The sequence below is a fragment of the Brachycentrus maculatus genome, unplaced genomic scaffold (genome assembly GCF_059751285.1).
Source record: "Brachycentrus maculatus isolate JH-2025_06_01 unplaced genomic scaffold, ASM5975128v1 h1tg000117l, whole genome shotgun sequence".
NCBI lineage: Eukaryota > Metazoa > Arthropoda > Insecta > Trichoptera > Brachycentridae > Brachycentrus > Brachycentrus maculatus.
This window is the reverse complement of record NW_028280870.1, coordinates 290,797-303,560: the sequence shown is the minus strand read 5'-3', so window position 1 is coordinate 303,560 and position 12,764 is coordinate 290,797. Positions and strand designations below refer to the sequence as shown.

At 37.6% G+C, this 12,764-nt stretch overlaps 2 protein-coding genes across 3 annotated transcripts in view; one reads left to right on the top strand and one right to left on the bottom strand.

Annotated features, from left to right (window-relative positions):
* The window catches only part of LOC148309757 (uncharacterized), a 42,829-nt gene that overhangs the window by 1,771 nt on the left and 28,294 nt on the right, over positions 1-12,764 (bottom strand). The gene's annotated exons all lie outside the window — the stretch shown is intronic.
* Positions 4,594-8,480, top strand: aqz (aaquetzalli). 2 transcript variants are annotated; one of them, XM_088259409.1, is made up of 2 exons: positions 4,594-7,082; positions 7,127-8,480. In XM_088259409.1, the coding sequence occupies exon 1, from the start codon at positions 5,065-5,067 to the stop codon at positions 5,320-5,322; it is 258 nt and encodes an 85-aa protein (XP_088115535.1). In that variant the 5' UTR covers positions 4,594-5,064; the 3' UTR covers positions 5,323-7,082; positions 7,127-8,480. The 2 variants fall into 2 exon arrangements, with proteins under 2 accessions (XP_088115535.1, XP_088115534.1); XM_088259408.1 differs by having other exon boundaries at positions 4,594-6,171; positions 6,230-7,318.

The window sequence follows — 12,764 nt, the reverse complement described above, 5'->3', positions numbered from 1 at the left end:
TTATGACTTTTATAGTAATTTAACCAAAAAACAACTAAAGTAGGTAATTTAATAAAAAATTAAAACTAGATGCGTTTTTACGTTTCACAAGTAATATAATAAGTAACGAGATTAAATACGACTGACTCTGTATTTTCAATGCTTAATATTACAACTTGATGGACTAAGGAAGTAAGTAAAATAATAAGTATTTAAAACTCGAATTTTTATGATCGTAACCCTACAAACCTACGTACCTACACTGTAAAAGTGAAGAAAATAATATTTCTGAAAAGTTTGTATAAAATAATGCATTCAGACATTTCATAACCACCCAGTAAGTTTGAATGTTTGAATATTACCTTTTTTGACAAAGTATATATTTTTTTTCATAAATGTGGTTGTTTCACACGCTTCCTCCCTTTATTGGGCTCACATTTTTAACATTTTTACTCAAATCACTCTTTTTTTTGTCAACAAAATCACCATTTGAACTGGCACAATTCGGACTGCATCTTCTGCAACAGTCTGATGCTGGATGCTCATTGGCTGCTGTTGGATTTAGCGGACATAGAAACGAAACATCTTTGGAGATGACGAAATTTGGAAATAACTATTAACAATCTGGTCTGGTTTTTAGTCACTTTATATTGGGTATAGAAATGAACAAAATATACACATGCATTAAGGGTTTTTGTCCCTTGGCAAAAATATAAACATTTTTTCCTTTAAGTGGAGATAGCGGATATTGGAAACAGATAACTCATTTCATTTATTATGTTCTAGAATTTTTTGTGTTATTTGCTTCACCAACCTTACATTAATAGTACATATTCATCTTTAGTGCTTTTTAGAAGTTTTCTGCAAATGTTCCTGTATATTCTGTAATTGTTTAAGGCAAATCAGTCCTCTCAATTATTTTTGCAATATATTTGTAATTTATTTCTCTTGCTTATGCAGTTTACTAGGCCAAGTATTACCCATGATTTAATTGGCTTGATGTTTTTACTTGTTATTGAACTTCATTTACTGTAGTGGCATTATTTAAATGGTAATTGATTATTTAAATGAATTATCGTAAAATTGCTGATTCTCAAGAGTCCTGTACATACATACACACATCTGCAGTTTGTTGACGGTATTTATGGTATTCGTAATAAATTGTTATGCGTCCATATTCAAAATAAATCACACTCCCTCTGTGAGTTAAATTCTGAATTTTTTTATATATTGGATCTGATCTATACTTATTACTTATACTATACTTGACCCTCTATTGAAAATTCATTGACATACAGAATTTTGTATAATAAAAAAATTACAGTTATACAACGTTAAACAGAATTTCAACTACAAAAATTATTTTTTCAATGCTCAGAGAATGTTAAATACTTATTTCAATAGAATACAATAATTATATAATACAATAATTATATAACTATGTAATAACATATTTCAATATTAGAAGTAAGTTAAGGAAGTAATTTATATATTTATTGATTTAGTGTTTAATTTGCAGAACTCCATTTTAATTCATGAATTAATTTTTAAATCTAACACATATTTTTTTAGTCTTCTAAGTTGTATTTTATTAAAAACACATAACAACTGTCACCATATTAATTTTTAAGTGTTTTTAATAAAACACAACTTAGTAGACTTAAAAAATCTGTGTTTGGTTTAAAAATTTATTCATAAAGTAATTAATACCCTGTTTTCACAAGATTTCTACTAATTAATATATGTAGAAATATCTTGCACACTTTCTGCATTTCTTTGTTGTGATTAATTTTTTTATATCATTCAGAATAGTTCACGTTGAGTTTTTCTCAGATATTCTACTCTACTATACTAAATTGATGCGAAACTCTACTGATATATCTTGATGAACACAAGCTACTAATTAATTGACATATCCCAGTATTATTTGGAATATTGTTATTTTGCTTAACCAGTTGCTAGTGTATCCCGAGCGTGACTCGAGCAAGATGTTTGTGTTGCATTAATGAGTCCGAGTGCTGATCGGGCAAATCGTATTCCAACTTGGTGGTATTGATTTGCCCGAGCCAAATATATTTATTTGTTTTTATTGACTAACCCGAGCAGTGTTCGGGTAGTCCTGCTTCGAGTTGTTTGGTGGCACCGACTGTTAAGTAGTTAATAAGATTTTTCCATTGTTATTAGTATTGTATAATCTTATATTCCTGTTTAATGATTTAGTTGCTTTATTATTTATAAAAAAGATTCTTCTCCATTCGCTATTATTGTATTTTATAAAGGGATTTCCAGGTCTAACTTGGTTTACCATTCTTTTGGAATAATTTTGTTTTAATTTTGACAGACATGTTTTCGTTTCCATTTTGTTCCATTAAAAACCCTGTATTATTTTATTGAAATATAATAAAATAAAATAATTTTTATGTTTATATCTGCTTTTTTCCAGTACCTAAATTTTGAATGAATTGAATTCTTGATGCCAAACCAAATGTTATTAGTTAGAACTATGTTACTTTATGGGTAGGACATGCAAAATTCGCGTGATTAAAAAAAAATATTCTCATTTGAAATTAATTTATGTGATAAATGATGTTAATAGAAAAATATGAATGAAATAAATCATTTGAAAAAACGCCATTCTTTTCTTTTCATACTTTTTTAAATAAATCATACATGTTGGATGGATAGTTAATTGTGGCAGTGAGAATATAATGCCACACCACTGTCTTTACAAACAATCTTCACCTCTTCCACATTCATGTATCTCCTCATATATACCCGCTGAATATTCTAACTGACCACTTTCAAGTGTTAGAAATACTTAATAATGCCAAGTTTTCCTCGGTCTTCCTCTGCCCCTATTTCCTACCACGTTTGCCTCATAAATTTGTTTTACTATTCTTTTCGCACTCATTTGTTACACATGTCCATCTCGACACACCTTTCCTAATTTTATTGATAATGCTTATCATGCGCCCTTGCATTCATTCCTTATTACACCATTCTCTATCCATCATTTTTCTACACATTCTTCCAAGAGATCGCATTTCGACTGCACTCTGTCTACTTAACACTTTTTGCCAAATCCATGCTTCACTTCCACATACAATATGGTTGGTACCAGGACTCCGTTGTGTATGTTTAGCATTCTTAGTATTTTAGGAAAGAATATAACCATCGTTTTTGCTCCAAAAAAATATTTATTTGTTGATTATTAATAAATATATACAGATACAGTGGAACCTCTCATTACGAGCAAAAAAAATTCAATAAGTTGCTCCCTTAGCGAGTGATGTTTCGCATAATGAGTTACAGAGAAAGTAAAAGTCCCTTTTTCACAACATTCACTTGTGAACCGGGACTTCCGCGGCTTGGGCATGAGTTACCAAGAGGACCCTCACTTCTACTTGGAAAAAACTTGGGCCAGAGAGTGTTGTCGAATTTGATTTTGAAGCAGTACCTGTACAGTACGAGATTGTGTCATTGGTCAATATCATGGGCTCAAGGTGGATAACAACAATATTAAAGAGCTTGTGAAAGAGCAGAGCCAAGAGCTGACCACCGAAGAGCTTATGGAGTTGCATCATGAAGCAGTAGAGCAACAATCTTCTAGCACAATAAGAAAAATGCTAAAAGCATGAGAAACTGTTGCATCGTACATTAAGAAGCATCACCCAAATAAGGGGATGGCTATTCGTCCTACAAATGTGTTCAATGTTATTATTGAATACATTTGCATTAATCATGCATTATTTCTGTGACACATTTTTGCCAAATTTTGAAGCGTCGTCAAAAACAAATTTCTGGTTTTGTAGTTAAAAGGATTAATTATTTGTCATAAGTTCTTATTTTTATTGACGTTATTTTTTCAACTCTCCAAATTGTATTCGAAGTTTGTTTTTTTTTTTTAATAAAAGTTAATAAAAAAATAAACAAAAATTGAGAATTCTTTCAGCAAGGAACGCATTATCATATTTTACATTGATTTCTATGAGTTTTTTTTTGCTTAACGAGTAAGATGCTGTAACGAATTATGCTCGTTATAAGAGGTTCCACTGTACATTGTTTTCAAACAATGAAGTGAAAATATTCATATAAGTTACATAACTAATAATATGAATGATAATATGCATTATTTTACTTGCATTTAATTAAGGAATTTATGAAACTTAACATTAGTGAATAATCAATTCAGAACATTAACTTAAACATAATTTTATAATTAAGTACTAAAACTTTTTTAAAAAAAAGTACTAAAACAACTATCAATAAAAGGTTTCGTACCATAGGATGGTAAAAAAATATTTTCATTTAATTAAGTACCTACAAATTTTACTTTTTAATGTATTTTTTCTAATCTGGCAATACAAACTTATTCACATGAGCAACGATAAACAGACTTGCTTTTGTAAAACGTAAATCTCACCTCATTCTATAAGCCAATAGTAACCCGTATAATAAATATGGTCGTGCTGTGATTGGCCAACATTTTACAATGGACGATTTGTTGAACAAAACTCGATTTCCGTCCGACGACTTCAGTCGTTAGTTTGGTGTTCATGAGAACGTATATCAGCGATTCGAGTGCATAAATACACGATTTTATTGTGACGCAGCACGCAGTGAATTAGCGGAAGAGGAGTCGTGTGGTGACGTTAGGGAGATTTGTGGTGACTGTCTGAATACAAGTGAATTAATCTGTATAGTTGTAAATTCAGATATTAGAGTATGTAAACTATTTGATTTTATCAATTTTATAAACTGGTGTAAATGGACAGCTGTCGGTAAGCCTTTTAACGCGCTTCGGTGTGGTGTATTGGAAAGTTCTTTGTTCTTTTCGGCGACCATTTTGTCGAAACGGCCGAGATCGAAAATTATGCGAGAGTCCGACAGCTGTCGCACAAAGTATTATATGAAATCGAAGCTTTAAAAGAACTGAGTCTGCAGTGTTCGCTCTGTGATACTCTTACGAACAGAATTTTAGTTATTTACCGATCGAAAAGAAGGACGTGTTATTGTCAAAGCGACGGGTAGCCGTGGCGTTCCGCGCATCGCGGCATCTGAAAGGAGAGGCGAAAGGGAGCTTCGATGACTAACTCGCACGGGAGGATGGTGGCGAAGAGCGCCGAGAGACTCGGGGTGGCCCCCAAGAAGGCCGTCAAGTTCCAGCGGAAGGGCTCGGCCGCGCTGCGGCTGGGCAGCCCGGGCCCCGGGCCGGGGGCCTTCGCGGGCAGCAAGTGGGGCGAGTCCCCGGCGCCCGCCGCGCTGCCGCGCCCGCCCACGCACTGGACGCGCGCGGAGCCCGACTTCGCGCGCGGCCTCAAGATGCTGCTCAACGTGGCGTAGGAGCCGGAGCCGTCCGACCGCGCGCCGCCGCGGGTACGGCGGACGCTCCATCGCCGCCGCCCGCCGCCGCCCATAATATAGTACTCTATTCGTGTATATAGTAATGTGTGATGTTCCGAGAGGGTCGTCCGAGTGGAAAGACAGAGCTCCGGCTTTAAATTTTTATCTCTGTGACTCGATTACCGCCTGTTTTTACTCGTTTGTCGTCCCATTTTACTCTCAAATACGAGGCGTTCTGCCGAGCTTTATCTTTTTACATTTTCTTTTTTATTTTACGGACCCTACGTGTTGTACATGTACATATCATTTGGATGGCAACGTTTCCTCTTCCGTGTTTATTGGAAAGAGAGGAAATTTTCTGCCATTTTTCTTTTATTTTCTTTTTAAATTTCCACCTTCATTATCCGTATATTAAATTTTATTTTTAATATAGTATCGAGATATCTTTTATGGAATGTATAAGGATACGGACTTTCTCGAATTGTATACTATACTTGTGTGTAAAGGTATCGTAACGCGCGAATGGCATGTCTCCTCGAGTTCCGACCATTCTCGTATATTAGATGTTTTAAGAAACGAATGCGAGGACTCTTTAAATCTATCGCTATCCAAATCCGAGATAGGTTACTCATTCCGCGTTACGCCAATATCTAGATAGGAAATTATAGTAAGGAAACCCTCTCGGAGAGCGACGTCTCATAATGAAATCGATGAAATGTAATAATTATTAGAATTAGTTTGCCTATGAAATCTACGAAAATGAAGTTACAACTGTGATATTTGATAAAATTGTTCGATGGTGCATCGTACGCGAATCTGTGTTAGAGGAAGCGAGTCCGGGGGCCGCGCGCCCCCCGCGCTACGCGCTGGCGGCGCGCGGCCCCCGGAGCCCTTCCCGGCGGCCGAGCACTCTCGGACACTTCAGGGTCCTACGTACAAACATCCCGCCGGGGCCCCCGCCCCGCGCCCCGCGCCCCCTTCTCTACCACCCCTAGTCGGACCCAGCGTCCGTTTTGTACCCGAATTGTTTCTACCGCGTATAATAAAATTATAAAAAAATCTCCGCTTCTCCGGAAGCGGGGGCAAAAAAAAGTGTTATCGTTTGTCGCTCGCGGGGGGCGGAGCGGGGCGCGGCGGGGGCCCGAGGCGGCCCCGTTGCATTTCTTAGTAAGTTAGGGTAGCGCGAGGGAGGGCGAAGGCGTCACGCGCGGGAAGATGTACAGTTCGCGGAGCATGGCGCCGTTCCGTTGGCTACAATTTTGTCAAATGTCTCGAGTGTCAGAGAACGCAGAGTGCCTCGGCGCTGGCGGCCCCCGCCCCCCGGCGGAGGGCCCCCACCCTCGAAACTTACATCTTTCCACCTGCTCATAGGTATATCATTATGTAATAACTTTTTTATAATTTTACTAAAGAGATTAATATTTTCATCGCAATTGTATTTAAATATGTCCGCAACTCGTGCGGACGCGGAGTACGCTAGTACCGACAGTAGGAGAGTAAAGAGGCAATTGTTATGGCGATATTTTCCCTTGCGTTACATCTCGTGGAAGTGATAGTGCGAATGTGATATTTGATAAAGAAAAGAATGGCGTGTTTGGAATACGAACAGTACAAAAATGTATTACTCATTTAAATTTTGACATTCGAATAGATTGTCCTCGAAGTCACGTCGGAGTATGGGGACAAAAATATATTAGAAATGTTGTCTGTTAACGCATGCACGGAGGAGACCAATATTATATATTTACACTAAGTTGTCTGTAACCGGGGCAGGCTGGAGGCTGCCGGCACCGGCACCCTCCAGCCTGCCCCGATGTCTTAGTACGTACGTTCCATTTGTGTATTATTTTACTTTCTTACTCGATTAATTCCCGTAATTGTAAATCTGAATTGATTTGTAAATTTGGCATTCTCAGATCTCAGTTTGTTAGTCTGTAGAGTTTCTGTCGTAACGAACTATCCATCCGAGCACTCCGCCGGCGTGGCCCGCGGCCCCCCGATAGATATATAATTTTGTTTTGTATAAAGGTTTTTCGTTAATAACGGCGAATATTTTGGCTTAATTTTTTGTTTTGATTCGATAAAATTGTATCGATAAACTTTATACGACTGTTTAAAGATAATCATTATTTTCATATTGTACGTAATATATGATCTCAGTTGGGGAGTCGGTATTGTGGCTTCTCCGGGCGGGTCGGGGAAGATCTGAACGTGTAACTGTGATGTACAAACTTAGGATATTCATTCATTCATTTTACCGAACGAGACACGTTGTTAATTTTAAGGCACATACTTTTAAGTGAACCGAATTATCAGAATTAACAATCATCACGAAGAGGATTCGCCGACCGACTGCGTCCCGAGACTCTTCGCGGCGTGACCGACGCCGCTCCGTCACCGCAGTCACCCCAGAGCGCACGTACATCCGCAAGATCCTCCCGCCCGCGCGAGGCCGAGCCCCTGTGCGCCCCGACCCGCCAGCCGGAAGCCATTTCTCCCCGCCACCCCGAGTGATGAAGAAGATGAACCAAATTGCGAGATCGGAAGACGACCACCAAACGCCACACATCCTCGAGAAATGTTCCTAAGTGGGGATTCCCTCGCTCCCCTTATTCCTCCCGTCCCCCCTCCCCCTCCCGATCCCTCCCCCACCCCCTCCGGGCCCCTTTAGGGGCCGCCAAATGTATCTCAATCGATTACTGCTCGTTTTTTCGAAATTACTCCGACTCTCCGAAGACATCCATCCGGTGGAGCAGCTTGAAGGAAACGCAGGTTTGTGAGGTAATACACTATTTTATATTAGAAACCGCAACCTGTCCAACTCCCATCCCTCGCAGCCCTTAGCAGAAGATGGAAGCCGATGAAATGTTGAGAAATATGAGGTTTAAGAATCTATCATTTCAATTTTCCACAAAGTGGATTAATCAACCTCAATTTATTTTTGATTTTTGGCAAGGAATAATAAGGATCGCACATATACCAACACTAACGTAGAAATCCCAAAAATTATCAGTATAAAAAGTCATAAACTCCAACATTTTTAAAGAATAGAAATTCATATAAACCCGTAATTAACAGTACCACAATAACTAAAGCCTCTTCCCCCCAAGACTATGCTAATATGCTATTACTGATAGAAAATAATTAAAAATAAGAAACAGCTCCCTCTAAGTCCCAAGGACACGGCTCTAAAATTTAGACTTGGCTTCACATACAGCGTTTGAGAATGATGCGGAATGCATCAAAACACGTGTCAATAGATTTGAAGATATAGTGGTACATGTTACCAAGTAAAATTTACATTTTAATATCACTTTGTAAAGTGTCCTCACCTCTCAAATGTGTCCCTGACCGTATTTTTTCCACAAAAACTTTTTGCTAAAAGAAAAATTTCGAGGGCAATTATGATTACCGTCTAATTATCTACAAAACGGTATTTATTTCATTTTGATAAAACGTATTGGTTCTTAACGACAAGTTTCTTTTATTGTATATATTTGACTATGGTGACCAAAATTTATGTCTAGAAGGTACAGTAGTTGCCTCATTATTCTCGAAAACATTTTTTTATATATAAAACAATACCCCATACATTATTTCATGGATATTTGAGAATGCATACAGGAAATACGAAAGCTCTCCAAAAACAAGTTTTTTCAGCAAAACGCTCGTTTTCAACATATTTGATCAACCCGGGCTTAAAATAAGCGGACCTTTGAATAAAACAAACCTATGGGCATTTTTAAAACAGGTTATCAACATAACGAAGTTGTTTTAAACGGTTTAAAGTATTCATATTTAAATTACAAGAGGAACAATCCGTGTTGTCATCAAGTATTTCGACCGCATAATCAAAAGTTGGGACCACTGTTTACCGCGTAGATACTCTATTGATGAATTTCCTAACTACAAGCCGGGAACTAACGCTTACGGGAAATTTTACTCACTGTTTTAGCAGCATTGCTACCAACTTTCCAATACAGTGCATATGCGTGATGAACTGATGATGCAATGTTGCCATTTACTAAAATGCTGTATTTGATAACCGAATTATGCAAATGATATTTTTATGAGTAGGTTTAAAGAGAATCTTAAAAATCCTTTTAGTTGTAGAGGAGATAAAATCCTCCCAAGTGAAAATATGTAGCCCATTACGGACGGAATATTTAGGTTGTGTGCACACTCGTGCTCTAAGCCTTGCGGGAGAGTTCAGGCCAAATTCCACATTACAATGTAACGGTTTCAACTAATTTTAAAAATTCTAACTAACCATCACGCCGCTTCCCCGCAGGGGTAGGCAGAGAGAATAGAACGCCACACCACTCTGTCTTTGCAAACATTCTTCGCCTCTTCCACGTTCATGCATCTCCTCATACATACCACTCTCAAGTATTTGGCATACCTGATCGTGCCATGTTTTTCACGGTCTTCCTCTGCTCCTTTTTCCAATTACATTCGCCTCATAAATTTGTTTTACTGTTCTTTCCTCACTCATTCGTTCTACATGTCCAAACCATCTCAACACACCTTTCTTAATTTTATCGATAATGCTTATCTCAGCTTTGCATTCCTTCCTATTTCACTATTCGAACATCTATTATGTATGCATCGTTTTGTCACACATTCTCCTGAGAGATCGCATTTCGACTGCATTCAGTCTACTTTCATCCTTCTTTTGCCAACTCCATGTTTCACTTCCATACATTAGAGTTGGAACCAGGACTCCGTTGTGTACTGCCTAAAAATTCTAACTGCAAACATATTACAGTATAACCGAATGTTCGTGGTAGATTAAACAACTTAATACAAGCTTGCACGAATGTGGTATGCAACCCTGAGTGCACTTATTCTCCTTTTCCCCTAATTCCTTTCCCAAAAAGCAGTATTTTATGGGATTTGCAACGAAATAAACTTAAATGTCATCGGCTGGTTAGTCACGCTCATGATCATGGTTGTGACGTACCAGCCAATGGGTGATAAGAGGCGAATGCCCAATAATTAAAGACGAAAAGCAGCACAGCAAAGGAACATTTGAATATAAAATACATTACATATAATAAGTAAGTACCAACATAGAGGTCCCCACGAGAGAAAAGATGGCGTAAAATCAACTCGGCTGTCCAAACTTAAAACACAGTAAGCGACATTTTTTTGTAGTACGTTTCTTTTTGCGTACTACAAAAAAATGTCCCTTACTGTGTTTTGAGTTTGGACAGCCGAACTGTCAAAGTGGGCACACACGAAATTAGCCGGCAGTTCAAAAAATCGTTTTATTATGTAAACAATTTAGTATTATATATTTTTACGGTTTCGCTCTTTTCGATAAAATTAAGAAAGGTGTGTTCATATGGGATGGACATGTGGAACGAACGGGTGAGGAAAGAACGGTAAACAAAATTGAGGCGAATGTAGTTGAAAATATGAACAGAGGTAGGCCGAGGAAAACATGATCACGTTAGGTCAGGAATCAAAATGTATGTATGAGGAGATGCATGAATGTGGAAGAGGAGATGCATGAATGTGGAAGAGGCGAATAATTTTTGCAAAAACAGTAGTGTGGCGTTCTATCCCTCTGTCTACCCCTGCAGTGAAGCGGAGTAATGCTTAGTTAGTTACTTTTCTATTTCGGTTTCTTATTACAACTAACTACTTAATCCATTATTAACCCTTTAAACTCGAAGCATTTTTTAAGAAAAATGAATCATTAATACAAAAAAATATGGACACAAGAATTAATTTTTGAAGTTTTTTTTTGTTCGGTATTTTACATAACAATCCCCAATGTTAAGTCCATGTTTACTTAGACAGGCTTCGCAATAAAATCGCGTTTCTTTTCTTCCACCTTGAATTTTTCAATTGGAAATTGCTTAATTTTATAACGTAAAGTGCAAGAATTTTTATGCGTAGGAAGCATGTTCACAAGGGATGGAAAAATGGATAAAGATACAGAGAGAATAGTAAATGCAGGGAATATAATAGTATTGCAAATAAAAATATGTCCATGGAAGCCAAACTGGCAGTTCACAACGGAGTGCTATGATGTATGGAAACGAAACATGGAACTGGCAAACGAAGGACGAAAGCAAAGTGTTGAAATGCGCTCCCTCAGACGAATGTGTGGAAAATCATTGTATGACAGAATTAAAAACGAAGATATTAGAAAGGAATGTACGGCTGAGCAAGGGATAATTGAAAAGATTTAGGAGAGTTCTTTAAGGCCCAGTATTCATTTAATCGCAATTTTCCCGAAACCAAGGTAACATTTGACGTTTTTCGTATTAAAAAAATTAGTTTTTCTTCGAAATAAATATATGAGTTATTGAAAGGGAGAAGAGAACATGTAAAAAAAAATTATAAGTAAGTATGTATAATATATTTTTAAAAACGATATACCTTTCAATACATTCCAAAAAAAATGAGCGTGAAGACACGTGCAACCTCAGGGCTCAGGCATGGCCGAGCGAATTCTGAGTTGAACGGTTGAGATCTTAGTCTTAAGGTGGTATGGACATGTGGAGGAAATGGATAACGAGAGAATGACTAAGAAAGTATAAGTGGCGAAAAATATGTATTAGCGGAAGAACAGAACGAGGACGGCTGAAAAAGACCAAATCAATCGGAACCTAAAATCTGGTGGTGTCAAAATTCTGCGTAATCGGAGGGCTTGTATGACTAGATGTATGGATGTGAAGGGAGCGAGGAGTGTATGTCAGGGGACAGATGAGTGTGGCGGAAATTTTTCAATATTAAATATTGTGTTTTAATAAAATAAAAAAATTACGTCAAGTGTTACCTGGGTTTAAAGAAAATTAAGTTGCGAAAAAGCTCTGCACTACAGATACCAGTCCAGGGTAATATTAATAAATATTACAGTGAAAAAACTTTGGAAATCGAACCCGGGACCTTTAGCGTAGTAGCCAAATGCGGTAACCACTTTACTGTGGAAGCGGACAAAATGTACACAGTGCCAGCCTGCTAATCTGATAGTTCCGTAAACCGCCTTCAATACCAGTTTCAAAAATTCTACCTTCAGAAGCCGTGAAAGTTTTCATCATGGCCATCAATTGGACCGAAGAAGTCGTCCAGAACACTGGAGAATGGGGATGGTTTTGAGACGAATGCGTGATTTAGGCTTCGAACACCAGGTAGGTTCGTTGGTTCAAACGAAAATACCTGATTATTCAATAAAAAAATCAAACGAATAACCCGCAAAGCCCCTACTTTTTAAGAGAGTTTTCTACAGGTAAGATAGGGGATAGGGAAGGTAAATGTACAAAATACATCACAATCACCCAGACCAATTGAAAATCTTTCTTGAATTCATTTTGCAATTGGCGGGAATCGAACCGGAGACACCTAATCGAGCCACCTAACTATGCCTCGGCGCCTGTCAAAATATGCCAAAAATCTTAATTGTTTTATAAATTCATTCGGTACCTAAA

Bases quoted from the DNA above. Each gene is read 5' to 3' on its own strand.
- aqz (XM_088259409.1), top strand. From the start codon at position 5,065: ATGACTAACTCGCACGGGAGGATGGTGGCGAAGAGCGCCGAGAGACTC.